The sequence below is a fragment of the Pestalotiopsis fici genome (genome assembly GCF_000516985.1).
Source record: "Pestalotiopsis fici W106-1 unplaced genomic scaffold PFICI_Scf_2, whole genome shotgun sequence".
In the NCBI taxonomy this organism is placed as follows: domain Eukaryota; kingdom Fungi; phylum Ascomycota; class Sordariomycetes; order Amphisphaeriales; family Sporocadaceae; genus Pestalotiopsis; species Pestalotiopsis fici.
This window is the reverse complement of record NW_006917092.1, coordinates 132391-159662: the sequence shown is the minus strand read 5'-3', so window position 1 is coordinate 159662 and position 27272 is coordinate 132391. Positions and strand designations below refer to the sequence as shown.

Here is a 27272-nt window from a genome sequence, read left to right as displayed (position 1 = left end):
CCGAACAGTTGAACGGCTCGATTTCATCAAAGTCTAAGTCTAACGACTTCATTGGAACAAGATTGTTCATGCATGTCAGTATTTGCAAAAAGATGGAAAAAGTCCTCAAACGACACGATATGATCCGAGTCAGCCTGTTTCGCACCTCCCCTGGCACGAATTTCTACCTATGTATCTAGGTACCTAGTATCTAGCTTGTGAAAATGCATATGAGTTCAGCTCGCTCGCATATGCTTTAGATATGTAAGTCATGATCTCACCTTGATGATCCCGCATGCCGCATCTCCTTCTAGATTACTTCCATCACTCGATCCCACTTTCGGGCACCTCGGCTGTCTCCACATACCACGAGAGATCGCTACTCTCATCCATCTCAAACGCTGTGAACCCATTGCCCATGAATCTGAAGGGGTTTGCGGTGTTGTAGGTGATTTCGAAATCCTCGGCGCGAATTTCGCTGAGCATCCGGTGGAAGAGGTGCGCACTGCCACCAAACAACGCCGTCACCCTGCCGTTGACCTTGCCTCGCTTGTACCAGCTGCTGCAGTTGCCCGTCCAGACCAACGTCTTGTGGACTTCATCACCGTACCTTATGAAAGCCTTGGTCACCGATTTCTTTGGATGAATGTACTTGATGTCCTCGGTCGCCATCTTCTTTATCCACTTGACGAAATAGTCTCCGGTCCAGTTCAAGGATTCAACCAGTGAGCCGTGACCACCAAGGCAATTGGGCCCCATCATCATGAAGTAGTTGGGATACTCGGGAATGGCCACGGAAATGTACGACTCTGGATCGTCAGCCCATTGCGTTCGCAAATCCGTCTCCTTGTTCAAGCCAACAAGGGGATATCGTGGACGGTGCGACACGTCAAATCCCGTTGCGCAAATGACTAGTCATAGTCAGCATTATGCACATCGATACTCGGTGATGTCACATATACTTACGAACGTCGCACTCAAACGCCTCGCCATCGGCTGTATGAATGGCATTTTCGGTCACCTTGGTAATCGGACTGTTGGTCAAGTGGCAGTTTGGCTGGAGGAATGATTCTAGGTATCCAGGTCCTGGTGTGATACGCCGGCAGCCAAGCTCCCACGTGGGTATCAGCTTTTGGCACAGATCCAGGTCGTGATTCAACTTCTCGGCCATCTGCGCCGCAGCTAGTTTCATGCCTTCCTTATTATTTTCTCCCTTCATGAAGATGTAGAATGACTTGTTGGTTCTTGAGATGATGCCTTTGCGATGCAAGAGATGTTGTTCCGGGTCCTGGAACTTTTTCTTCTCTTCCTCTGTGTACTCGGGGTTGGGATCATCAAAGTCCCTTCCAAGATGCTTGGATGGGGGAGCACGATAGTACACCCAAGCTGGGCCCCTGATGAAGTTCTTGACCGTGGTGCCTGGGAGCTTGGTCATTTGGGGTACGATCTGGATTCCAGACGAACCATTTCCAATGACTGCGATCCGCTTGTTCGAGTAGTCGTAACTGTGGTCCCATCGCGCCGAGTGTGTGATTTGTCCCTTGAAATCTCGGAGGCCAGGGACACTGGGCCAGTTTTCATGAACAAGCACCCCTTGGCTGGAAATCAGGACATGACAGTACTCTTCTCTTTGCGTGCCCTCGTGTTCCACGGTGACTTTCCATTGTCCAAGGGCTTCCTGCCATTGCGCGCCGACAACTCTCGTGTTCAGTTTAAGATCACGATCCAGATTCCATTTCCTGACAGTTCTCTTAATGTAGTCAAGAATGTCGGCACCGCTGGCATAGAAGCGACGCCAATCAGGGTTTGGGTCGAACGGAAATGCCTAATTCCGTCAGTACCTAGCTCTTCTTATGCGGCCAAGGAAGCTTTTATTGTGAGAATATTATCTCAGTCGACGTACATATATATGCGCTGGAACGTCACATTGGACGCCCGGATAATTGTTGACGAGCCAAGTCCCACCAACATCGTGCAAAGCTTCGAATATTGTATGGTCGACAATGTCCCGCATTTCTGGAAAGCGGTGCTGGAATTTATGCGCCATGAGTAAGCCAGAGAACCCGGCACCAATGGTGAATACTTTCAGTTTCCGTGGCGTATACGCATAATCCGAGGAGAGTTTGAATGGATCATCTGCTATTGGTTCACCCGTGCGGACTTCTGGCGGCATAGCATGCACTGCCCGAGAACTTCGAAAGACGTCTGCAAAATCCGTCACTTCGAGACGTGGGATTTCCCCATCAGATGCGGGAGCATGTCGCATTGTAGACATCACGTCTTCGGCTGACAATGGAGTCTCTACTAATGCCGTCATGCTTGATGTTCGTACTGCCCCACTGATATCGCCTTGATCAGACGAGAACAATGCTTATGATAAGGCACAACAAGGGGTATCAACTTGACTAGATGATTGATATTTAGACTGGCTCCTGAAACTAGTCTTGTTGATATAACACCATCCTGCACAACAACTCGGCGACTGGAACGACAATCTTGCGAGCTATGATTTCAGTGCGGGTAAACATTTGTGTGATGGGCCGAGGATCTCCGTCATCTCACAATGCTGCATCCATGATGAATCGATTTGCAAGGGAACATCAATCCCGTTGTACAAATCTGGTTTCCTGATTGAGCGCTGGCGATTGCCAGAAATCGTTTACCGAAGGCATAGTCGTTTCGGTATATGCCAACCAACGTATTCGGCATGCCAAGTATGGTTAGCCAGCAGATCTCAATGCTCGGCAGTGGGGAAGCCGAGATCTTGTGGGGTATCAGTCTTGGATTCTGGGGCATCGAGATGGGAATAATGACCCGGAGCTGGGCGGCGGCTAGCTTCTATTGCCACGAAGCCATGCGCCACCAGATGTGTACTCGCAGTCACGCATAGCCTGAGCTTGGTTCCAGTGCTCACCAGCCGCCAAAGTATATCACCAAGGCCTTGAAGCAGATGTAGGTGTCTGAATGCCTTCGTTTTCAACAATCCCACATCCTGACTAGGTACAGAGAAATGATATCCAGTAAATTCAACAATGTCTGCATTTCAAAAAGCTAATGAAAGCTTGGACTACGATGTCCTCATCATTGGCGGTGGGTTGAGTGGCATCTACTCACTCTTGCGCATTCGAGCGCTGGGACTCAGAGTCAAGCTGCTGGAAGCAGGAGAAGCTGAAGGTGGGACTTGGTATTGGTGAGCATTTCCGTCCGTCTCTCGATGCGTGGCTGATATGTGTGGAAAGGAATCATTACCCAGGTGCACGATTCGATTCGGAAAGCTACTCGTATATTTTTTCTTTCTCGCAAGAGGTTTTGGACGAGTGGGATTGGACCGAGCATTTTGCACCCCAAGCCGAAACTCTGAGCTATATCCACTTTCTCACCAAAAAGTTTGACTTGAAAAAGGACATGCAGTTTAGCACCAGGATCAAGTCTGGCTACTTCCAAAGTCCTGGAAATCACTGGCTACTGACGGATGAGAATGGCAACACATACAAGAGCCGATACCTAGTAACAGCAATGGGCATTCTCAACCAGGCAACCCTGCCCGCTATACCCGGCGTCAACGACTACAAGGGTCAATCTTGGCACACGTCTAGATGGCCAGATAACCACTCCAGTCTGGAGGGGAAACGCGTTGGCATCATTGGCACCGGTGCTACAGCTATCCAGACTATTCAAGAGATTTATAGGACGGTGGGAAGCTTGACCGTCTTCCAGCGAACGCCCAATTGGACGGCACCATTGCGCAACACCAAGATCAGCCCCGCTGAGATGGTGGAGATCAGGGCACGCTATCCTGAAATCTTTCGACAATGTCTACAGTCATACTCTTGCTTCATCCACGTTGGCGACTCACGAAAGACCACAGATATCTCAAAAGAGGAGCTCTTTGCGCATTGGGAAAAGCTGTACCAATTGCCAGGCTTTGCCAAAGTCTTGGGTGTGTCAAAGGACATTGCCACAGATCGCGAGGCCAATCGCCTATATAGCGAATTTCATGCCAACAAAATCCGCCAACGCATCAAGGATCCTGCCACGGCGGAGAAGTTGATCCCCAAAAATCATGGATTTGGTACCCGACGAGTCCCCTTGGAAAGTGGATATTATGAGGCATTCAACGAGCCTCATGTCCGCCTTGTGGACGTCAATGAAAACCCCATAGAACGGATCACAGAAACCGGCATCAAGACGAAGGATGAAGACATTGAATTTGACGTCATTATCTATGCAACAGGATTTGATGCAGTGACTGGATCTTTCAACGCCGTCGATTTCGAGGGGCTTCATGGGACAAAGCTCAGGGAAACATGGAGTCACGGCATACAGACCTTTCTCGGACTGACAGTCAAGGATTTCCCCAACATGTTTATGATCATGGGACCTCACCAAATGTTCGGCAATATTCCGCGAAGCATCGAGTATGCTGTCAATTGGACAGCCGACTTTATCCAATATGCTATGAATAATAATATCCAGTTCGTGGAGGCCACGCAAGAGAACATGAACAAGTGGTATCAACACGTCGAAGATTGTGGCAAAGGATTGTTGGCCAATGAGGTTGATTCATGGATGACGGGTGTAAACAAGAATTTGTCGCACAAGCAGAAGCGGTCGCTGACTAGGTACAACGGCCCGGCTCCTGGATATAGACAACGCTGCGACGAGGTCAAGTCGAGACACTACTCTGATTTTGTACTTGCTTGAAGCCTTAAGATATTTCGATAGACAATTTAGCGCCAAGTCTCTACACCAACTGAAGTCTGATGTGCTCAATCGTGAATAAGAGCAACACGAGCTGCGACTTTGCCCTCCTCCAGCTTTTGTAGTATATCAGGAAAGTCTTTCAACTTCGCAGGCTGGACCTGAGGGCGGATGGTTCCATTCGCAATCAGTTGGAGCACCTCTCTAAGATCTCGGACTTGACCGCCGTAGGAGAAGATATAGCTCAGTCTCTTCCTCGTTCCAATTTTCATGTGGATTGTGTTTTCAGTATCAAGACTTCCAACGCACAAGAGCTTTCCTCCACGACGAACTGTTTTGTCAATTATCATTAGCGATGGACTCTTCGTAAGCTCAAGTGGAAGAAGGGGGAACAAAGTCAATCACCCACCAATTTGTTGTGCATCTTCGAATGTTTGATGCGTTCCAACAAAATCTAGCACAGTGTCAATCTTCAAGTCATTTTCGAGTACGAATTCTTGAGGGGATTTTCCAAGCGGCACTATATCAGACGTTGGAATCCCGAGCTTTGCAGCTGCGTCAAGACAATCCTGTTTGATGTCGGACACGATAACTCTTGCACCAATGTTGTGGACAATCTGCAGGGCATTAAATCCCAAGCCCCCAAGTCCAAACAAGAAACATGTTTCTGTGGCTTTGACTTCAGCCCGACGGTGGATAGCATGATATGCTGTTGTGACTGCATCTGTGGCTACTGCCGCCTCTGCTGGAGTAATACCTGATTCATGTCAGTGCTCTGCCTCGCTAGTCTCCCCAGTCACAATTGCGGAACGCTAGAAAATCCTAGACAGAGGGTAGACTTGGCGTGCACCATACCTTGCGGTGGCACAAGGACGGCACTACGGATGTCAATGGCTGCATATGGAGCATAGAATCCGTCCTGTCCTATACCAGAGTGGTGTCCCCTTTCACATATTTGACTTAGATCTCGGGAGCACTCTGGACAGTCTGGCATAGCACATCCTGGGACCGCGTGCAAGGCGACGACATCGCCCTTGGAGAATGGTCAGCCCGATTTCTTGACTAATACACAAATTCAATATATGATGCTTTGGCTCACCACTTGAAGTGTTGTGTCCTTGACCCCGTCTCCAATTTGGACGATTCGTCCACAGCCTTCATGTCCCTGACCAGATTATTAGCCTTGGAAAGCATGGTATAGCTTGACATAGGCCCAATATTACCATTATCCATTTTTCTTGAAACCACGAGGCTTGCTTCTCCAGAGTAAGCAAAGAATGATCGGATCGGCAGACTTTAATCATCAGCGTGTTATTTTTCCCTCACTGATTATTGGTCTTGCTCACCTCCAGAGGCAAGCATCTTGCACAAGATGCCAGTCGGAGGCGTGGTTGGAACAGGCACTTCTTCCCAGACCCATTCACTCTATTAGACCAATCATTGCACCTTTTGGTAATCCAACTTACAGGTTGTGGATTTCCTCTGTGCTTTCTCCATGCAAACATGGTCTGTGGAATTTTCGACTCCATGATGACTAGTGAGAGCTTCCCCGGGCACTGGTGAATTAGGTATGCTGGGGATCCGGAATGATTCCGTTCTTGAATGGAAATAGTGCGACGAGATTGGCATCAACTGGCAATTTATTGGGCGTCACAATGCAAAGATTCCACTTCTTTTATTGCTGGGGAATGGCCCCGGCCCCCGCGTCGTGCTAGCATCGATGGTGGTGGACATGCCAGAGACTGAGGACGGAACTGGGCAGGAAAAGCATGATGTCGGTAAGTCCGCCCTACTCCTCGGTAGTCCCGTGCAGGCTTAGTGTGTGGAGTGGACGGACAAATGTTGAAGCTCTGACGATTCTCTCGGTAGGGGCATTTGGGGGCATTCTGGGGTAACGGATCATGGGGAACATTCACCCGCGGGTGACGAGTCATGAAGTGCGGAATCTGAAAGTACCCACAGAAAACAGGCACCGCCCTGGGCGTTCTAGGTCACGATCGTGTGCGGAATTGCGAGCATCAGATCCATGACTGATAAGCCGACAACCGCCCACGCCCGCGGTAAGTCATCCTGATTGAATAATAGATATCTCAACATATCTGTGCTCCATTTCTGTCATCAATTCAAAAGCTGCAAATCTACAATTCATCCCACGATCCGTTCTCTGTCTCAACTTTTGCACTTGTAGTACAAATTTTAGGTCGACAGATTTCTTTGCAAGATGGTGTTTTATCCTCCAAGTTGGGTGCCACAGCTCCCCATTGGTTAGTCCAAAATCCCCGCACAAGGTTGCATCCGGCCAAACCTTGCGCTGACAGCAACGACGTCACAGATCCCCCAGACTCGATCACAATCTCAGAGTTTATGAGCAATGAAAAGTACGGAAGATGTCCAATCTCGAAAAGTCGTAACCCTTTCACGTGCGGCCTGACTGGGCGGTCGTTCTCGACCAATGACTTTTTCCAGCGATCAGAATGTCTCGCTAGGGCCCTCAGCAAGAAGATGGCTTGGCTGCCAAATGAGGGCACCTGCTGGGACAAGGTTATTAGTATCTTCTCGTTGAACACGGTAAGTTTTCAATCACCTGCATTAGTCTCCCCCAACGAGGGACCAGACCCGGTTGATTCAGCCCTACCGGTACAATGTGCGCTGCTGACGGATTTTGTAGATTGATTATATTCCCGTCGCATATTCCATCCACAGACTCTCGGGAATTGCTACTCCTGCCAATGCAGCATACACAGATGTTGAGCTTACGCATCAGCTCAAATCCTCAGGGGCGCAAGTCCTCTTCACATGCGTACCACTTTTGGACACGGCACTCAAAGCCGCCAAGGCAAGCGGCATCCCAAATGACAGAATCTTCATCATACCCATGGTGGGCAATGAGAAGAAAGTTCCGTTCCAGAGCATTGAAGAGCTCATTTCGGAAGGAAGCCATCTACCAGAACTCGAGTCCTTGTCATGGACAGAAGGCCAAGGTGCACGACAACCTGCTTTCCTCTGCTACTCTAGTGGCACTTCAGGATTACCGGTATGTGACAATCGACGCCAACACTCATGTGCCTCGATAGGAAACTAAATGTCAATAGAAAGCGGTCATGATCTCACACAGAAATGTCATTGCAAACATCTTGCAACACGCTACATATGAGTCGGTAGCTAGGAAACAACGTGGAGTTTTTACCCAGGTTGAACTGGGCCTCATGCCCTTCAGTCACATTTACGGTCTCATCGTCATTTCTCATACGGCTCCTTGGCGTGGTGATGAGATTATTGTCTTGCCCAAGTTCGAGCTCGAGACGTACCTTGCTGCGATTCAGCGCTTCAAAATCGAACATCTCGTCATTGTAAGACTTTTTGGCCTTCCTTCACGTATAGCCCTGCTAATCCTCTTAGGTCCCGCCTATTGTTATCCGCATGATCCAGATGAAGGACTGCTGTAGCAAGTATGATTTGAGCAGTGTGAGATTCGTATACTCGGGAGCTGCACCACTGGGCGAGGAAACCATCAAGGAGCTCAATGCGATTTACCCCAAATGGACCATTGCTCAGGCATACGGTAAGCCTTTCATTTCCCATCTAGCTTGAATATGGCATTTGCTGACTTTGCACAGGTATGACGGAGACAGCGGTTGTTGTCAGCTCTACTAGCGAACATGACGTTTTGAACAAGTCATCCGGCTCACTGCTGCCCAGCGTCCGAGTCAAGATTGTCGACCTCGAGGGCAACGAAGTGACCAAGCACGACTCACCCGGAGAGATACTGGTGCAATCTCCTGCCGCAGTGCTTGGATATTTGAACAACGAAAAGGCATCGACGGAAACCTTTATCCACGACAAGGATGGTCGGTGGGTAAAGACAGGAGACGAGGGTGTGATCACCAAGTCAGCCGCAGGCAATGAGCATCTCGTCATTGTCGACAGGATCAAGGAGCTGATCAAGGTCAAGGTATGTTTCGGCTTGAATGTGTTTCACAGACGACTGCTAACTGTCATAGGGTCACCAAGTTGCCCCGGCGGAGCTTGAAGCACATATTCTAGCACACAGCGCCGTGTCTGATTGTGCAGTCATTCAGACCCCCGACGATGCTAGCGGAGAGGTTCCCAAGGCGTTTGTGGTCAAGTCGCCGGAATTCAAGAACAAACCAGACGAGGAGGTTGCGCAAGCCATCATGAAGCATGTCGCAGATCACAAATCGCACTACAAGAGAATCACAGGCGGAGTAGAATTTCTAGACGAGATACCCAAAAGCCCAAGTGGCAAAATCCTGAGGAGACTTCTCCGGGATAGAGAGAAGGAGAGGAGAAGAAAGGCAGGTGCCAAGTTGTAAAATCGTTGCTGCAAAATCATTGACAGCCATTATATCTGTCAAATGTATTATTTCTGGAGCGAATGAAATTGAACAGAACAAGAAAAAGATTAATCGCAACTTTCCATGATGATCATGGTACGAGCCAAGTTTATCGAGCAATTACAGTTCTGAAGCGCTCACTGGAGAATCTGCTGTTGCAACACTTGGCGAGGGGCGCAACGAACAGCAATGCATAAGCCGTTGGATTGTATTCAGCATTCAACTTTAAAGTGCATATCTAAATGGTGCATGAATAATTACCGTTCCAGCCGTGCTCTTGGGCGTTTTCGACTCAGTCCCGCGCTCTTCGGGCAACATAATCTCGGCACTCAAATCCGGAAGACCTGTCTCGCCTAATCCTTTCTCGTTAGAGTACCAAAAGACCAAAATACCAATAAGCGCGAGGAAAGCAGCGACTGATTCTAAAGACAATACAGCAATCATTCCCTGAAGATATTTTGGGGCATCACTCTGACGGAATATTTGGCCTACGATTGCTTGCTAATAACGACCATGTCAGAACCGATCTATTCGGCTTTGCGTTCATGTTAAGAAAAAAGAGATAATACTTACCCCAGCATTTGTAAATATGATATACATTGCGGAATAAATGCTTCGTTGTGTTGGCGTTCGTGAATTCAAGGTCGCCCAAACGATTCCCATCAAATCTAAACGCAAAGTGAGTTAAGCTTCAAGGCCATTGGCACACTGAACAATGATTGGTATATGATCCTTACAGGATGACCCAGTAAAGGCAACCATCATCTGAAAGATGGCATACTTTATCCAGATGTACACATTATCCAGAGTCTCTAAATAGTAGAATGCTGCTGAAAAGGCAATGAATGGAATCGCGGTACAGAATATGACCACACCCCGTATATCGAATCGATCACTACTATAATATCAGTAATGAGCCTCCACGTCTGTGATAGGTCTCGAATAGTAACTGGATGGATAATATGCCTAGCGGGTCGTGATTGAACTTACGCAAACCAGCCACAAATGAAGATGATCGGAATTTGAGCCCAATAGCCAACGCTGCTCAAAGCATTGCCTTTGATTGTACTGAAGCCTAGACTTGTCACGATCTGAGCATTGTATGTTTCAAGAGTCGAAACGGGCGCTGTCCACGCAAGGGCAAAAACAAGAATCAAGTAAATACGCCAGTTGGATAAAGCCTTGGCTACATCTTGAAGCGAGATTTTTATTTTCTGGGCATCTTTCTTCGAGGGATTATCGACCAGTAATCGGGTGGTCAAAATATATTCTTGTCGATTGGTGAGGATGCAAAGGCCTGGAATGAGTGTTCTCGAATCTTCAGTCGATCGAGGAAAAAAGAATAAGTTAAGGACACCGATGAACAATGTCATCATGCCCTCAACTGCCGGGTTGATTAGCATCACCAAACAGATAGGTAGTAGGGGTCAAATTGGTCGTTTGTCGGACAGGAGCACATACTAAAGAACAGCCATTGCCAGGTAGCAAAGCCTCTCACGTCTCCTAAAGAGAGAACTCCGGCAGCAATAAGCCCACTGCATCCCTTGCCGATGTAATTTCCGATCCAGAATAACCCGACCCTTTTAAAAAGTCAGCGATAGATAGGTACAAGTCATAGGAACAGAGCATGATGGAATTCTGAAGACAGTTGACTCCCCTCCTTTCTCTGCATCTGTCATGCTTCACTTTCTGTTTTGCGTTTATTTTTATTACTTTACCTTTTAGCAAATTCTTGGCGAGTAGAAAGGGTCGAAATGTAATAAACACCCCCAGGGATAAAACCAGACTCTGCAAGTCCCAAGAACGCTCGGCACACGTAGAAACCGGTCTGGTTTGTGATGACGCACTGAATTGTCGCTACTAATTCCCATACAATCACTGAGGGCTAATTAGCACATGATACTGGCTACCAAGATCATATTTAGGGCTGTAGAGCAGGGGTAGGACCAGGCATGAAAAACCACCACTTACTCTGGCAAGGCAGCCAGAATTTGGCGCCGACACGCTGCAAAACAAGATTTGATCTTCAAAGCGTATAAGACAAAGATTAGACTGCATCCATCACAAGATTGGGGCCGGCAAGAAGACAAAATGAGGACTCAAGTTTTCACTTTTGAGAATGGGACGTACGGGAGCTCCCCGAGCAGGATGCACAAATAAAGGATTGTTTGGCCGTTGCTTATGGTGTTCTGTGTGATATTAAGGTCGGTACGCATGCCGCTTGTCAATGCAGCAGATCTAATCAATGCAAGAGCAGATTAGCCAACTCATCTGAACCAAGTGTGACATTGAATCAATACAAGACCGAGGAATAAGATTCAGCCAAAGAGATATTGGGGACCTACATGTTGCCACGATCAATCTGCAGGCTAAAGAATCCCATCATCACGAGAGGCAGGATGAAGAAATCCACCTTTCGGATGGCGCGCAGCTCTTCTGCTGCAGACCAGTCAACCGACAATTCCGTCCGTGATGCATCAATATACATAGCAGATTCGGGCTTCGGTTCTATGATGGCAGTCTCGCCAGCCTTAGGCGCGGGTTGAGTCAAATGCGACGCCATCGAACTAGCCTTTTTGCCGCGCTATATTGAACAATTGCTCAACAGGCGGGAAGAAATAAGCAGTAAGGTAAAGAGGGTACTATGGGTTTTCGGGCAACTCGACCTTGGCGAACCTGAACAATGTCTGGACACTCAGTCATCGAATGGTACACTAGTCGTCTCATAGCTTTATTATATAATGTTTGGAATACATCAGTATGCTCGATAGATCGCTTGTGCTGTGGCGGAAGGTCGTCGCTCACCTCCGACGAAGCCAATCCATTTTTATGGTTGAGATGTGGTTATTATAAACATGACAGTGGTGCTAGACGCGCGGGATAGCAAAACGAAACTAGATTGGGTATAGCTGATTATTACTACAAAGTACATTACGGGCGGCAACCGACACCAACTTTTTTGTCCACCGGCGATGAGCGAAACCCAGGTGGATCTTTGCTGCACGGCGCATACCTGGCTCAAAGACTCCGAGATGATCACTGGCGTAGTTGGGTCTGTGATCTGGACACATCATGCCACCTATTGAGACTGGGTTAGGATCCGCATCTCCGATGGAATTTCATTCTAAATTGGCCGTGTTGGGATGTCAGTTTTCCTATGGCACGTGGCAGTGAGTTTTGCCTCTACCCATGTGAAGATTCTCGAAAGATCACAAGAGAGAAGCCGTACCATCGCACGCCTCTGCATCGATAGACTCATCGCCATCCTGGAAAAGTTTAATTTGTTGTTTGTTTCAACTGTCAGCGAACCTCCACCTCTGAATGATCGAAAGGACTAACCCGTATCTCTTTCAGATCCTAGCGGATTTGCAAAATGACGCGGCGTTCCGTTGATCTGGCGACCGAGCTCGGCGAATCTTTCTATCTTCCACCATGTGGTTTGAGTCTTGACATCCTTGGTACATTGAAAAACTCGGCCGGTCTACAGCTGCACCCTCGGCATACAACACCACGACAAGATGGGGCGCTGCTCAACATAGTGTCAACTGGCTACGTTGCTTGTGGTGGCCACTCAGGCGACGCTGTGGTCATGGCACAAACCATTCACGAGTTGGTCGCCATGGGCAAAGCAATAGGGGCGCACCCGTCTTATCCAGATATTTTCGGATTCGGTCAGGTAACACCAAGCAATCTCGACAATGACCAACTGTTTTCTGTGCTCGTATCCCAATTGGGGAGTGTCTGCGCTTTGGCAAAGGCTGCGGGGACTCAGATCCAGGCCGTGAAATGCCACGGCGCGCTCGCATTCGATGTTGCCTACAAACCAGAAGTGACCATTACAATGGCTCGCGCCATGCTTCAAGTGGACAGTAGCATGGCCCTCGTCATCTTTGCGGGAAGTAAGGGGATTGAGGCTGCCTGCGGATGCGGCATTCGCGTGATCCGAGAAGCCTATGTAGATAGGCGGTATGATATCAATGGCAGAATCCTCAACCGCAAGCTGCCTGGCGCCCTGATCGTGGATGCTAAAGAAGCCGTGGAGCAAGCAATATCCATTATTCTACGCGGCCGTGTTCTTGCGGAGGATGGCGAGTGGATTGATCTTGCTGCAGATTCTCTATGCCTTCATGCAGACACCCCCGGCTCAAGAACGATTGCCGAGAAACTACAAGTCGCATTAAGTGAGGCTTGTATTGTCGTCAAAGCTGCTTAGGAGAATACTTGACTTCGGATTGTGTTGGTTGTCCTGTAGTGTTATAGAATTAGTAAAGTACCTATGTATGTACCTACCTATGTACGTCTGGTAGTAACACTGCTCTGAAGTGCTCCACTCTGGTGGGAATGGTGGTTGACCTGGTCCAAAGATGTGATCAATAACTTTGATACGCCCACGGGACAATGCCTACTAGTTCCCATGAGCGTTCTGGGCCATTAGACTTGGTTCTCTTCGATAAGAATCACGGAAGTATGACTCTCTTTTTTTTTTTTTTTAATCTTTTTCCCACTTTCAATCTCGCGGGATGAGTTGTGATGTGTTATCACCGCCGGGATGTAGTTTTGGTGGGAAGGCTAGTCAACTGGGTGTAGGTAGCCGACTGTGCGAGGGACCAGATATGTGATAATTGAGTATAAACCGGCTTCTGCACCCGCAACAGTTTAATACTACAGACCAAGTAAAATGGAATGATACATATGTAGGAATACAAGTCCGCCCGATTACCTAACCTAGTCGGTACCTACCTGTTTACACGGATAAGAGCCTGCTGCGTCCAGAATCTGTTAGCAGAATTCACGATAGAGACATCCTGCCTATAATGAAATACTAGAGAGATGATTGGGGGAGCCTTTGCGATAGCTAAATATTTAATATAACTACATAAAGAAAGCGATCCAAGAGAATTTTGAAGTGTTGGTATTATACAAGCAATTAATTGATCGAATGATCATGATGGTACAAGCATTAGAGTTTTGCCTTGATACCTACCTATGTACCTAAAGGTAGCGCACGCAAGCTCCGAAACGCTCCTAGAGAACCACTGGAGTCAGTGGCCGTTGCACCATCTGGCGGGGAGAGGCACTGGGAGACTTAGGGATCAAACACTAAACTTGACCATGCTCCCAGAGAACCCCGAACGTCTTCCAATATTCAATCAATGTATGAAAACAATACGCTTGGTTTTAAATGACCAATGCCTGTTCGATTGAATGTAAGAATGGGTTACAATATTGTATATAATCCATGACACGTCCAGTAGCTAATGAGCACCAGCAGAATATATGTTGCCTCCCACCAGCGCCAATGTACTTCCGACGGCTCAACTTCCGACCCTGTCGCCGTGTAGGCCTTGTCATGCTATCATGCATCAAGCCTTGGGCTCAGCCATCATATCATCAAGTCCAACCAATAGAACATGGTAAGGCAGAATATGATATTACTTTCTGTTTTCCATGAATCTGTTCTGACTACCCCACATTTTCGGGAGGTTCGCAACATACGTCGGAATGCTTTCCATTCAACTCGAGGTCATGATGCGGAGTGATGGTGAGATTGTTGAAGTTCATAAGTACTGCGCATGCTGCTGAATCCTCTAGGCAGAACCTAAACAAGAATCAGTTTGGTCTCCATCCATCAATAATCATGTCTACGCCAACTACATCGACCTCGAAGAAGCGCATCTACCTCAACTTCTTTGACCATGGCTGCACGGGCTCTCATATGTCTCCTGGTCAGTGGCGGTAAGTCGTTGTTCTCCAAGACCTAGCTTTTCATATCAGCTACGGCTAAGTAATGATGTGTAGAGGTGAGGGCGACCAAGGGACAACAAAAGACACACTGAGTTATTGGATCAACCTTGCCAAGCTCGCTGAAAAGGGCAAGATCTCATTCATTTTCCTCGCGGACAGTTACAACACCCATGACATATATGGAGGGAGTTCTGATTACATGCTGCGAGCTGGGGCTCATACAGCCACTCTCGACCCTTTCACTCTCATACCTGCAATGGCGGCGGTAAGCATTCAATCTAACGGCATGGATTTTGAATATCGGCCGGCGCAGGCTGGTCTTGAGATTTGCTGACTGTGGATGAAGGCGACCAAGACTGTTGGCTTTGGTGTCACTGCAAGCACTAGCTACATGACTCCATACGCGCTGGCAAGGACTTTCTCATCACTGGATCATCTCACGAATGGCCGTGTTGCCTGGAATGTCGTTACCAGCTGGAGTAAAAGCGCCGCCCAAGCTCTCGGCCACGATGATGTCGTCCCTCACGATGAGCGATACGCAGTCGCGGATGAATTCATGGATATCATGTACAAATTTTGGGAGAGTTCATGGGCAGATGGCTCTGCAATCTTCGACAAGGCAACACGCACGGCCTTTGACCCAGCAAAAGTGAAAAAGATTGAGCACAAGGGTATAAGTCAAATGCAAACCACCCCTCAGACCTGTGCTTACATTCTTTTAGGGAAATACTTGAGTGCGTCTGCTCTCGGTCCTCTTCACCCTTCTCCTCAGCGCACTCCGGTGATATTCCAAGCCGGGACCTCCAAGGCAGGTAGTGCATTCGCCGCAAAACATGCCGAGGCAATCTACGTTGGGGGCCTGGTTCCTGCGCAGACCAAAGGTTCGATTGCGTCCATCCGAGCTGCCGCGGCCGCAAGAGGTCGAGACCCCAAGTCGCTCAAGTTCTTTGTCGGAATTTCCTGCATACTGGGCCAAACTAACGAAGAGGCCCAAGCCAAATATGAAGTCGCCAAGGAGAATGCGGATATAGTGGGCGGACTTGCACAATTCTCTGGATATACTGGAATTGACTTGGCTCGCTTTCCATTAGATGATGTATTTGAGCTCAAGGATGCACCCGGTGATGCAGCTGTGCATACCTTTTTGGAGAACTTCAACAAGGCCACAGGCAGTAGCGAGCCATGGACCCCTCGGAAGCTTGGAGAGAAAATGGCACTGGGAGGTTTTCATCCTCTTCCCATTGGCACGCCCGAGGTCGTCGCGGACGAGTTTGAACGTTGGATTGACGAGGCGGACGTAGATGGCTTCAACATTGCCTACATCACAACACCAGGCAGCCAGGAAGACGTTGTCGAACTTCTTGTACCTGAGTTGATGAGGCGAGGACTGATGTGGGAAGATTATGAAGTTGAGGGCGGCAGCTTGAGAGAGAACCTTTATTCGAATCCAGGACAAAAGGAATTGCCAGAGGATCACTATGGGCACAAATTCAAGTGGGGATCTGGCTTTGAGGGCGAGTCGATTGAGAAGTTGAGGGCGGCCCACGCAGCGCAAGATCCCACCAATGTTGAATAGGCAGGAAATGAATTGTACTTCTTCAAATTAAATACGCTCACGGTAGCCCCCTCAAGGCGAATCATTGTATGCATTTGATAGTAACATGTCAGGTACAAGTTTGTAGGCTATGCGCAATGTAGTGACAAGCATTGCCAATCATGCCCAATTATTTGATTTTTCCCGCACATCATGTAGCCTTTTCGACCAAAGGCGTCCAGCTCTTGATGATTCCCTCGGCATCCCGATCCAGTGAGAAATTAGCCCCTTTGATTTCAATGAGTGGTACATCATCTCTATGCATCTTGACATTCTCAGCATGAGCCCAGAGCACATCGTCTCTAGCGCACATGACCACTATCGGGCACTTGACCATCTTTTCCACTCGTCAGTACCAATCTTCTCCGGCTGGTTGGGATTTTATAACTAACCTTGAAGTACCTTTCCTTGTCTTGATCCCATAAGGCTCCGTATATCTGGTTGCGACCTTTCCATGCTCTGACGTGGTCGATAGCCTCGCGCTGGTACAGGTCGAGATCGTCGCCAACACCCATACCTCTCAAGTAATCCCATGTCTTTAGGAGATGCGATCCATCTGGTACAGGCTGGTTGAAGGGGGCGAAGAACCTGCCAATCTGTCAATTTGAAGACTCAAACATGTGCATCATATATTGACTGACTTTTCTTTCATTTTGGCTCGCTCTTCCGCGCTCCTATGACATGTCTCATTATCGGAATTCTTATCAAGTCGGTCATTTGGGGACTTACATGATGCTAGCACCCACGAGACAGATACTCTTCACATCATCGGGGTACATGGCAGCCATTTCAGTAGCCAAACTTGCCCCCGAGTGATGACCAATGATATGGAAACCGCTCACAATTCCCAGGCTGGCAAGGACAGTTTTGAACAAGTCTACATACCATCGGGTTCCCTTGCTCAATATCTCCTCTATTGTGGCTGGATCGGGGTCGAATGAACCGCCAAAGCCGGGCATATCTAATGCATAACATGTATGTCCTTTGCCACAGTAATGTTGTATCAGTTTTGTGTATGATACTGAAGATGAGGCTGATTTGTGCAGAAACACCAACGCGTCACCAGTGACTACTGAAGGTAGGGCGTATCGGTAGTGCACTTGACCATAGGAGGAGTCGGCATAGGCTTTGCGAATGTTGATTAGTGGCATATTTGCTGATTAAGGATTATTGGTAATTTTCTGATTAAATTGTGCTTGAACCGTTAATGGTCTTGTCAGACTATATGTCTGCATGTATATGATTCTATCCTGTCGGATCGTCGGGATGTGTCGTCGGCTTCGGGATCCAGAGCAGTGGAATGCCCCACGCCCTAGCAACGTTATAGGGAGTTACCGCAACGCGCATCAAGTGCTTCAAAAGGGAAGCGGGCCTCCCCGGTAGGTCGTACGATCATCGACCGTGTCGCAAGCATAGGAATCTTTAATATTGACCCATTCACCTAATTTTGAGCTGATGAATGTTTAATCTTTACTTCTATTATGCTTCTAATGTTTTGCCAACGCCTATCAATGTTGATACCAATCAGTGCAGCCGCCCTCCCCGTTCAAATGCTAACTTTGCCATTCTATGGTTACAAGCAAACCACCATTTTCTTGCCCTTCATATTGCCCTTTTTCAACATGTCAAGACTCTCTTCGACAACTTCCAAGCCGCCCTCGATGAGATGTAGTGAAGGCAGAACAATCTTCCCGCTCTCAAGCAGCTTTCCGAGCTCCTCCGTGTAGCAAACATTCGTCTTGTCGAGAACGAATTGCTTCATTTCGACCGTGTGCACGACGACATTTTCTGGCACTTGCTGCGAGCCCGACATCATCGCAAGCGGTGCAAATTGGACTGGCTGCTCTGTCGAAACGGCCTTCAAGCACAATGCAGCGGTCTTGGTCCCGACGAGATCAATTGCTCGGGTAATGTTACCGCTAGTAACACTCCGAATCTCCTCGACCAAATCCTCTTCCGACTTTCCATCACGAACGACGACGTGCGTCGCTCCGAGGCTTTCCGAAAGGGTTTTGGTCTCTCCAGAATTTACTGTAATGACCTTGACACCACTATGGACGGCAAACTGGGTTGCAAATTGCCCAGTCACTGTCGACCCTCCCCAGATTAATAACCATTGGTCTTCGGTTGGCTCCGTTCTGGTAGAGGGTGTGGGAATATCCAACCATTTCCAGAGCGACATGCCTGCGGTGAGGGCAGCCACGCCGAGACAGGCGGCGGCCTCGAACGGAACGGTGCTTGGAATGGGAAGCACGGTATGTGATGGTACAACAACGTATTCTTGGAAACAGCCGGCGCGGACATCCCTATAGTATGTACTTGTCCAAACTCTTTCTCCTTGTTGGAACCCAGAGACAGTTTTGCCGACTTGAGCTACCACACCAGACATCTCTCTACCAGTCACCTTTCGATTTGTCAGCAGCTTATTGGACCATTACTTGCATGGACGAGCGACATACCCATGGGAATTGCGGGAGGCAGAAATTGAAGTCGACCGATTTCCAGTCGATTGGGTTCAAACCGACATAGCGACCCCGAATCATGATCTCGTCGTCACCAATTGTGGGCATGGGAAAATCATGTCTGATCTCATATTTCCCCTTTTCTGCCACGACGAGTGCTTTTTGGACCTGGGGAAGAATTTCGGCAGCCGACGATGCAACAGACCCCTCGGATGTGGAAACCGAGCCCTTCCCTACATCAAGGACGATGTCTGAAGATCTTCTTTGACTCTTTGATGTGCCGTTTGATTTGAGCTTGCGCAAAAGAGTGCGAACTGTTTTCCACGAGTTGCGACTCTTGTAGACATGTGCAGACCGAACCTCGGACATTTTGAGCAGTTGTGTCTCGACGATTGTCCACAAGAAAGCTGCAACGGCACACTGCCTAGTTATGCTCAAGTCATTGATATTTTTCAGGTGAGAAAAGTAAAGCTGGGCATTGGAGGTTATGATGTCGATGGCACATAGCTCCCAGATCCCAGATCCCAGAGGTGGCCGGCTACGGCTCACGGATTAGAACATAAACACCGACGTCGTTAATCCACCCAGGAGGGCATCTTGTCCTATCATTGCGCCCGTAGCTCGCAGCTCTAGGCTATTTGGTGGTGGGAGGTGTGGCGCTCCGTGGTCACGACAAGATTGCATGAGATTGCACCATCCGTCGGCTCCCTCGACTATCGGCCGTCGGAGGGAAAACATCGGCGCTGATCCGACGCATCACCAACCATTTGCACCTGCGAGTGATCCACACTGACAAATCCACTTCTGCTTGGCGTATCTAATCCTAGAACAGCAGGCTGCAGCAGAGAGTTCATTTCATTTGTTTCATCCCCCAATTTCTGCAACAACAGTAACGGGCGCAATGGAATGAATGCGTCGTTCCATCGCATACTCTTATCCGTCGGCAAGTGATTGCTCGATATTCTTTCAAAACATTTTGAAAGTCAAAAACTGCAACAGAGTTCATAGGCAATTGAGCATTGAGTTATTGATCAATAGACTTGTTTTGCACATGATTTCCTGATTGATTTCGCCTCTTGCATCACGTTGAAAATGGCTTCCATCAATACACAGCGGCGACCTTGCCGTATCATGAACATCAGTGGCTCACCAGCAGACCGGCGAGATGTTCTTGCGCTCTACGCGGCCTCGGATGAGCCCGTGGATGTGTTTGTGGGCGATTGGATGTCCGAGCTGAACATGCCTAGCCGAGCCTACAGTGTCGCCAACGGTCTTGGAGTTGGCTATGAAGAGACTTTTCTCGAGGCTCTGGAGCCAGCCCTTGAGCATCTAGCGAGACGCAAAATCAAATTGGCTGCAGTAAGCTTCTTGACCGATTGAGTGGTGTTTAAGGGGATTTATCACAATGACATTTGGCTCACCTGGTATATCCTAGAACGGTGGCACAGTGGCCGCAAAAGACTTGTTTGACGTCGTCGTCAAGATGGTAGAGGAAAAACAATTGGATCTGGTAGTCGCGTGGGTGGAAGGTGACCTTGTAAGAAACCACTATCACTTAAGATTCATCTTCGCTCTGATATTCAAAATAATGTAGGTCATGGACCAAGTTCAAGCACAACGGGAAAACGGCACCAAGTTCAAGCATATTTCCACTGGTGAGATGCTAGACGAATGGGAGTACACGCCTCTATTCGCACAATGCTATCTCGGAGGCATGGGTATCGCCGAGGCTTTCAGATCTGGGGCGGACATTGTCATCTGTGGCAGAGTTGCAGACGCGGCACCCATTGTTGGAAGCGCTGCATGGTTTCATGACTGGAGTCGATCGGATTTTGACCAACTTGCAAGATGTAAGCGTGCACACTAAGCACAAAAAACATGACTGACTGACTGCTGTGGTAGCACTCATCGCCGGTCATCTCATCGAGTGTTCGACTTACGTGACTGGCGGCAACTATACTGGCTTCAAGAGCCTGGACTGGGATCATTTGGACGATTTGGGCTATCCGATTGCTGAGATTGGACCAGACGGGGATGTTGTCATCACGAAACCCGGGGGCACTGGCGGCATGGTCAATATTGAAACATGCAAGGAGCAGCTCCTCTATGAGATACAGGGCAAGTGGTATCTCAATTCTGACGTGACAGCGGTAATAGAGCAGGCGAAATTCGAACAAATTGGCAAGGATCGAGTCAGACTGTCGGGAATCACTGGCAGGCCACCACCGAGAACCACAAAAGTCGGCTTGACAGCTCTCGGAGGCTACAAGGCCGAGGTCCACTGGGCTCTGGTCGGTCTTGACATAACCGAAAAGGTGAAAATGCTCGAGATTCAGATGAAGGCATCATTCGGGGAGGAGAGACTCAAGAGATTCACTACATTCAGCTTAACCACATATGGCTCTGTCCCCAAGAATCCGACCAACATGAACGCTGCCACCGTGGACTTGAGATTGCTGGTACAGGCAAAGAACAAGGAGGACTTGTCAGACGAGAACTTTGCTCGACCCGCGTTTGACATTATCATGTCAAGTTTTCCCGCTGCAACATTCCATCCGGACAAGCGGACTGCCACCCCTCTAGCTGTAAGTCTTGTCTTTCCGTGCCATGAAGCTATGAACGTCCTGTGAAAGGTTCAACTGACATAAAAATAGTACCAAGAATATTTTCCTACCCTTATTGCTCAGCCTACAATCAAAGTTCATTTCTCAAACCCGGCACAAAAGACAATCAGCATACCTCCACCTGACATTACTATCGAGCATCCCGAAATCCAGCCATCATACGAGACAGCAAATCCCATCCCTCTAGAGACATTTGGGCCCACTGTCCAAGTTCCCTTTGGGTACCGCGTCCTCGGAAGAGCGGGGGATAAGGGGTCAAACTGCAATGTGGGATTCTTTGTCCGAGACGAGAATGAGTGGCCATGGCTGCAATCATTCCTCACGACCAACACCTTTACCGAGTTGATGGGAGAGGAGTGAGTACTGCAACTACCAACGCTTGAATGGATTACTTGTGCTAAAGTCGGAACTGCAGATACCAAGGGCAAACCATTGACCGTATGGAATTTCCCAATCTGTGGGCTGTCCATTTCCTCGTCAAAGACTTTCTCGACCGTGGCGTTACTGCTAATGCAACCTACGATGTTCTTGGAAAGTGAGTCGTATCAACCGTTCAATGGCGAGCGCCCCAAAGACTGCTCCAATACACACAATCACTCGTGCAGTTGATTCTTTGACAGGTCAAGGCTAATGCAAGCTCCTAGGTTTTTGGCCGAGTTTATCAGATGCCGGCTAGTCGATATGCCTGTACAATTCCTGATGAAGGGGAAAATCTGAAGACTGACGAAAATACGACGATCGCTATCTTGTACCGTGTTGGGACAGCAGCCTTACGGCCGGCAGTGTTGAAGTATTCATCAGTTTGTATACCCATTGTTGCCTGCTTCATCGCTGGATGATGCTATACTAGCACAGGTTGCCTCCTGACCCATATAAGCCCAAATTTTGATGGTGGATGTCAATGGGGGAGTGCAGAGCTTACAAGCTGATTCGATAGTCTTGCTTAAAGAGATACATACGGGACAGTAGATTGGCCCATTGAACCACTTGTCTTGCCGTGGGCAATTTCATGAACTTGTGTCCAAAAATGACTCGATGGTCTCTCCTTATCAGTTCTGGCACTGGTCGTGTAGGATAAGTCGGTCTCCTCCGCGGGCGAGATTCTGGGCGGTTTTGGCTTCCATAGTGCTAGCAAAGCCACTAAAATCAGCGTACGCGGCAGCTGATTGGCGACTGACTATATCAGTTCGGCCACCACCGGTCCCCTGTCTAGCGATTGAACCCGCCCAACGTCGCCGCGATTTTAGCGTTGGTCTGATAAGGCCCCCGATTCGAGACCCAGACAACCGTGGACTCTGGAGAGAGAACGAGAAGGGAGGGGGCATTCACTGTGTACGACATTGGATTTCTTTGATATGCTTGATTGTCTTTTCCCCCGTTACTTTTGCCTTATCGTATTCAATACTGCCGGAAATAAGCCACACATCCTTGTCCATTTTGGCCAACCAGTCCCAGGCACTTGGATTACATTACATGACGCTTGCTTTCTCGGCACTAAAGTCGACCTCTAACAAGGATGCCCGCCCTTTGACGGCATAGCTTTGGGGTCGTTAGGTAGGTAGGGGACCATGTTGCAGCGACTTGTTCTGAAAAAGAGACAAAATGGCCGATCTTCGGTCTTTAATTCATCAGCGAGCAGTCGACAAGAGTAGTTGGGGCCCCGTGGACGTTGCTGAGGCGGATATTTGTCAAACTCCAAGGCGACTTTTTGGTAGAATATGAAGTAGTAGAGTTTCAAGAACCTTACAAGCCCAACTTGCCAATCCGTCGAAACTCGAGCATAACAGCACCATGACTGTCGCAGTCGCGGTACAGGCAGAAGCAGCCAGCGCCGCCACGCCAGCGACGAGACCCCGTCCCATTAAACGGCCTCGTGTTGCTGTAGCTTGCAAGCGTTGCAAGACTAGAAAACAGATACGTCCCGACTTTTCCATATCTACTGAATCAACTGCTGACTTATATTTACAAGTGCAATGGATTACAGTAGGTACAAAAGTTTCTAGATTATAATCAACTATACTAATCAAGTACGAAAAGGCCATGCGCCAACTGTCAAGACTTTGGTGCTACTTGCGAGTATCTCCCACCAAAGTCAATGATACATCGAGAACAACAGAAATCTGTCCAGGCAGTTCAGGCGGTAGAAGATCGAGTTGCCGAGCTCGAATCTATTCTTCGAAGGGAAGGTTTCGGCCCGCATGGAGAGAAACGCAAGCAGCGAGCCGACGACGACGGCTGCTATACACAGTCGCCTTCCGCCTTTGAGGCGCCACCAGGGAAACGATGGCGGCCTTCCCCAGCACCTACGGATGCAAGGTCCGATGTGTCATCGCCATTACCAAAGAGAATGGCAGTCACCACTGTTGTCGAGATCCTGCGCGACCTCTCAATAGAAGCATCCGGAGGCTATATCGGGGCGTCTTCCCAGATCACCATGGGGCGAATGATTAGCTCGATAGTCCAGGCGAGAGAGTACAATGTCAACGGCTCCACGGAAAGGGGGTGGGAGCATTTGAGCCCCAAATCAGCAAACACTGCATCCGCTTCGACGACTGCTGGGTTAGAGCTGTCACAAGTACCCCATGAAATTGCCGAAAAGGTATCGTGCTGCCGCCTGTCATGAACGAAGGCTCGTTCCAACGACTGATTCACATTTTGCAGCTACTTTATGGTTATGTCCGCCACATATCGACCCGATGGCCAGTCATACAGACCCCGTTCGTGCGCCTGCTGCATACGGAGCGCCATACTCTGTCCGACGCATTCTTGTGAGTATTGTATTTTGCAATTAGATTCACACAGTGTCCAATTAAACATATATAGCACGAGTGTTTTGCATTTGATATATGCGATAGGCGGCAGGTTTCTTGAGACCACTGGCGAGACGGGAGATTTCTTTCCCGAGCAGCATTACGACCAAGCTCTCAAGAGCCTTGACGATATTCTACGGCTTCATGACATACGATCTGTGCAATTCCTTCTTCTGCTCTCGATATTCAGCCTGCGCTCCCCAAGGGGTCCTGGGGCATGGACATACACGGGTCTGGCCATGCGAACCTGTATTGTGAGTCTTCGAACTGGCTTCACATGCACTTTCACTTACAAAAGGAATCAAGGACCTTGGATTGCATAGAAAATCACAAAAGAAGAGGCCGCCTCTCGAGTATGAAATGTGCAAGAGAGTCTTTTGGACATGCTACTGCCTCGACAGGCAGGTTTCCATCATACTGGGGAGGCCATTTGCCATTGCAGATCGAGATATCGACGTACCTGTTCGTGCAAATCACCCCCGTACTGATAGAAATGGAATGCTTACCCTGGTATTAGCTTCCTTTGGACATTGATGAATCTTGCGAAGATATGGAAGTACTCGAGAAAGCAGCGGCGGCTGCCACGGTTGAAACCCCAGACAGTCCCACACCTAAATCAACATCCATGACAGGCTTCATCTACATCTGCAAATTGCGCAAGTTGGAGTCGAATATCCAACAATCCATCTATCGGGTCGACCAATCCGCACCTGCTACGGAAGCTGAAGTCGAGCGTTTCATTCAGCAGCTTGAAGACTGGAAAGCCAGGTGAGTATTGAATAGTTGTATAATGAGCGCCTATACTAACTTCAGATAGCATGCCCATAGATGCTGCATCTACAAACCCCGAAGCCATGATAGTAGATGGATATGACAATTATGTAAGTATACTATGATCTCGTGCCAGGATCTTCATCTGACGGTGTTGCAGATGGTTTACTACTACAAATGTCTTCGCTTCCTTCTGCATCCAGTCATTCTGTCTGCAGAATTGTCGGACAAGAAATATTTGATCAAATGCGCAGAAGCTTGTGGAGGAGTATGCAGAACCTACAAGAAGCTCCATCAGTCTGTTCCGGTTGGATTCAGCGTAATGGCTCTTCACTCGATATTCCTGGCTGGTATGTTTCGGTGCAAGTGAATTAAGATGTGAGGCTCTGCTAATCATCATTAGGCCTGACACTTATATACTGCGCTTGGGCTGCACCAAAGGAGGTCTTCAGCATCAGCACCAGCAACGACATGAATGCTTGTAGCATTGTTTTATACATGCAAGTGTACCTACACTGACTCTACGAATAATGTCTAACAGTGTCACAGCATCACGGAGCGATGGCCAGGTGCAAGAAAGTATCGAGACGTCTATGAGTCAATCAAGCAAATGGTACTAGACTCAATTGAAGAGGGCCAATACGAACCTCGGCGGGCAATCACCAATCTCCGTCCAGGCCTGCATGCGGCCCTCAGAGCAATTGACCACCATGACGATGGCCAAGGAGAGTATAGCGCTTCTTCCATGGTGACTGATATGGCTGGAGGTTCGCTACCACCAGATCCTGAAGCGCCACAGATTTCAGCTTCGAATTGCTCTGTCAACATACCTGGCACACAGTCTCACTTTAACATGATGCTGCCTCTGGAGCTTCACGAGCCTGACGGATTCACGGATACACTATTCGCAACACCTACTAGTGATTGGATGATGGCATAAACTAGGCAGAAATTAACAAGACGAGGTATTTCCATCCCATATATCGTCAGCTCACTGTGGCTTGGGATGAGGTCTCTAATTAACTACTTTGATTTGAAGTGTGCATCTGATTAATTGCTCTGTCTACTGTTCTCGCTCCAGAATGGGAGACCCGCCTCCATTCTGGCAATGCCATACACGGACGCGCTGTCCAATGACTCGCCGGCATATTCCCGGGCCTTGGTCATACGATTGAGGGCCGTTGCCAGTGTAGGCAATTGCGTCCCTTTTTCTTCAGCAATAGCTAGGGCGTGGCGAGCATCCTTGGACGCCAGACTGACGGCAAAACCTGGTGGCGTGCCCAGCGGCGGCGCCCAGGCCCCGGACGTCATGCGCTTGGAATAACTCTCGAGAACGGGACCAAACATGCTGCCGATAAACTCCTCCATGCGCCCTGTTCCCAGACCCGTCTTCTCGGCGAACACTTGAGCCTCGGCAATCAACTCTTGGAAGCCAATGACAAAGATGTTGCCCGAAATCTTGAGTAAACTTGAATTCTGGACGTCGGCGCCCATGTTGATAATTTGGCGGCCCATCACGTCCTGAATGAATGGTGATACTCGTGTGATTTGCTCATGGGGACCCGCCATGGCAAAGATGAGCTTGCCTGCTGCCGCCATGGGGCTTGCGCCAAAGACGGGGGAAGCAATAAACTCTGCGCCCTTGACTTTCAGGGCCTTGGCTACGGCGGAGCTTGTTGACGGATGCACTGTTGATGTGTCGATGAACAGCTTACCCTGGATGTTCTCAAGCGAGGTGGCTTCCTCTACCAGAGCGTCCAGGATGCTGTCATCCGAGATCTTTCATGCCGCGTCTGTTCAGTATCCCGTAAAAAGTGGTTGAGGGTTTCTAAACCGACATACCATGGTAAAAATAATGTCAGTCGACTTGACCACCGTCTTGAAGTCATCAACGGGGCTGGCGCCCTCGGCCTTGAGGGGATCGCCTCTTGCCAATGTGCGGTTGCTGTATACAAGTGGTGAAGAACCGATAGCTGTGAGGTGCTTTTGGAGGTTGAGGGCCATGCCGATGCCCATCGACCCAAGGCCGTACTATTCGATCGCGTCAGTCTCTATGGAGGAGCAAATCCAGGCACGATTTGTCTTGCCAAAGGAAACGTACCCATCCAATCCTTGGTAAAGACATGGTTCCCAACAAATTATAGGCAGGAAATTTTCAGAATTCTATCTTCCGATTTTCAAATGCGATGCCAGCAATATTTAAGAGTGCTAAGACCAAACAAGTGTAACAC

General features: G+C 48.7%; 13 protein-coding genes across 13 annotated transcripts; 6 read left to right on the top strand and 7 right to left on the bottom strand.

Annotated features, from left to right (window-relative positions):
- Positions 1-303: 303 nt before the first annotated feature.
- On the bottom strand, positions 304-2245 carry PFICI_02170 (uncharacterized protein; the record flags this gene model as incomplete). The annotated part of the gene is made up of 3 exons (XM_007830751.1): positions 304-890; positions 946-1804; positions 1883-2245. The coding sequence occupies 3 exons, from the start codon at positions 2243-2245 to the stop codon at positions 304-306; spliced, it is 1809 nt and encodes a 602-aa protein (XP_007828942.1).
- A 766-nt stretch (positions 2246-3011) lies between these two features.
- On the top strand, positions 3012-4683 carry PFICI_02169 (uncharacterized protein; the record flags this gene model as incomplete). Its single annotated transcript, XM_007830750.1, has 2 exons — positions 3012-3169; positions 3219-4683. 2 exons carry the CDS (start codon positions 3012-3014, stop codon positions 4681-4683), a joined length of 1623 nt encoding a protein of 540 aa, XP_007828941.1.
- A 65-nt stretch (positions 4684-4748) lies between these two features.
- On the bottom strand, positions 4749-6209 carry PFICI_02168 (uncharacterized protein; the record flags this gene model as incomplete). The annotated part of the gene is made up of 7 exons (XM_007830749.1): positions 4749-5011; positions 5090-5437; positions 5536-5713; positions 5780-5845; positions 5904-5974; positions 6027-6105; positions 6147-6209. The coding sequence occupies 7 exons, from the start codon at positions 6207-6209 to the stop codon at positions 4749-4751; spliced, it is 1068 nt and encodes a 355-aa protein (XP_007828940.1).
- A 692-nt stretch (positions 6210-6901) lies between these two features.
- On the top strand, positions 6902-9014 carry PFICI_02167 (uncharacterized protein; the record flags this gene model as incomplete). Its single annotated transcript, XM_007830748.1, has 7 exons — positions 6902-6944; positions 7013-7248; positions 7349-7714; positions 7773-8030; positions 8080-8242; positions 8298-8632; positions 8682-9014. 7 exons carry the CDS (start codon positions 6902-6904, stop codon positions 9012-9014), a joined length of 1734 nt encoding a protein of 577 aa, XP_007828939.1.
- A 246-nt stretch (positions 9015-9260) lies between these two features.
- PFICI_02166 (uncharacterized protein) lies at positions 9261-9635 on the bottom strand (the record flags this gene model as incomplete). Its single annotated transcript, XM_007830747.1, has 2 exons — positions 9261-9536; positions 9609-9635. 2 exons carry the CDS (start codon positions 9633-9635, stop codon positions 9261-9263), a joined length of 303 nt encoding a protein of 100 aa, XP_007828938.1.
- An 84-nt stretch (positions 9636-9719) lies between these two features.
- Positions 9720-11598, bottom strand: PFICI_02165 (uncharacterized protein; the record flags this gene model as incomplete). The annotated part of the gene is made up of 7 exons (XM_007830746.1): positions 9720-9933; positions 10026-10419; positions 10497-10615; positions 10754-10913; positions 11007-11059; positions 11166-11273; positions 11381-11598. The coding sequence occupies 7 exons, from the start codon at positions 11596-11598 to the stop codon at positions 9720-9722; spliced, it is 1266 nt and encodes a 421-aa protein (XP_007828937.1).
- An 810-nt stretch (positions 11599-12408) lies between these two features.
- On the top strand, positions 12409-13248 carry PFICI_02164 (uncharacterized protein; the record flags this gene model as incomplete). The annotated part of the gene is made up of 1 exon (XM_007830745.1): positions 12409-13248. One exon carries the CDS (start codon positions 12409-12411, stop codon positions 13246-13248), a length of 840 nt encoding a protein of 279 aa, XP_007828936.1.
- Positions 13249-14673: 1425 nt separating this feature from the next.
- Positions 14674-16356, top strand: PFICI_02163 (uncharacterized protein; the record flags this gene model as incomplete). The annotated part of the gene is made up of 4 exons (XM_007830744.1): positions 14674-14771; positions 14835-15045; positions 15127-15451; positions 15503-16356. The coding sequence occupies 4 exons, from the start codon at positions 14674-14676 to the stop codon at positions 16354-16356; spliced, it is 1488 nt and encodes a 495-aa protein (XP_007828935.1).
- A 169-nt stretch (positions 16357-16525) lies between these two features.
- On the bottom strand, positions 16526-17525 carry PFICI_02162 (uncharacterized protein; the record flags this gene model as incomplete). The annotated part of the gene is made up of 4 exons (XM_007830743.1): positions 16526-16711; positions 16767-16962; positions 17016-17048; positions 17104-17525. 4 exons carry the CDS (start codon positions 17523-17525, stop codon positions 16526-16528), a joined length of 837 nt encoding a protein of 278 aa, XP_007828934.1.
- Positions 17526-17947: 422 nt separating this feature from the next.
- On the bottom strand, positions 17948-19205 carry PFICI_02161 (uncharacterized protein; the record flags this gene model as incomplete). Its single annotated transcript, XM_007830742.1, has 2 exons — positions 17948-18778; positions 18834-19205. 2 exons carry the CDS (start codon positions 19203-19205, stop codon positions 17948-17950), a joined length of 1203 nt encoding a protein of 400 aa, XP_007828933.1.
- Positions 19206-19928: 723 nt separating this feature from the next.
- On the top strand, positions 19929-21999 carry PFICI_02160 (uncharacterized protein; the record flags this gene model as incomplete). The annotated part of the gene is made up of 6 exons (XM_007830741.1): positions 19929-20195; positions 20272-20373; positions 20431-20686; positions 20739-21421; positions 21491-21816; positions 21876-21999. 6 exons carry the CDS (start codon positions 19929-19931, stop codon positions 21997-21999), a joined length of 1758 nt encoding a protein of 585 aa, XP_007828932.1.
- Positions 22000-23433: 1434 nt separating this feature from the next.
- On the top strand, positions 23434-25981 carry PFICI_02159 (uncharacterized protein; the record flags this gene model as incomplete). The annotated part of the gene is made up of 9 exons (XM_007830740.1): positions 23434-23447; positions 23498-24059; positions 24122-24228; positions 24284-24524; positions 24788-25038; positions 25088-25151; positions 25202-25391; positions 25445-25547; positions 25591-25981. 9 exons carry the CDS (start codon positions 23434-23436, stop codon positions 25979-25981), a joined length of 1923 nt encoding a protein of 640 aa, XP_007828931.1.
- Positions 25982-26091: 110 nt separating this feature from the next.
- On the bottom strand, positions 26092-27045 carry PFICI_02158 (uncharacterized protein; the record flags this gene model as incomplete). The annotated part of the gene is made up of 2 exons (XM_007830739.1): positions 26092-26820; positions 26884-27045. The coding sequence occupies 2 exons, from the start codon at positions 27043-27045 to the stop codon at positions 26092-26094; spliced, it is 891 nt and encodes a 296-aa protein (XP_007828930.1).
- Between the last annotated feature and the right edge of the window lie 227 nt (positions 27046-27272).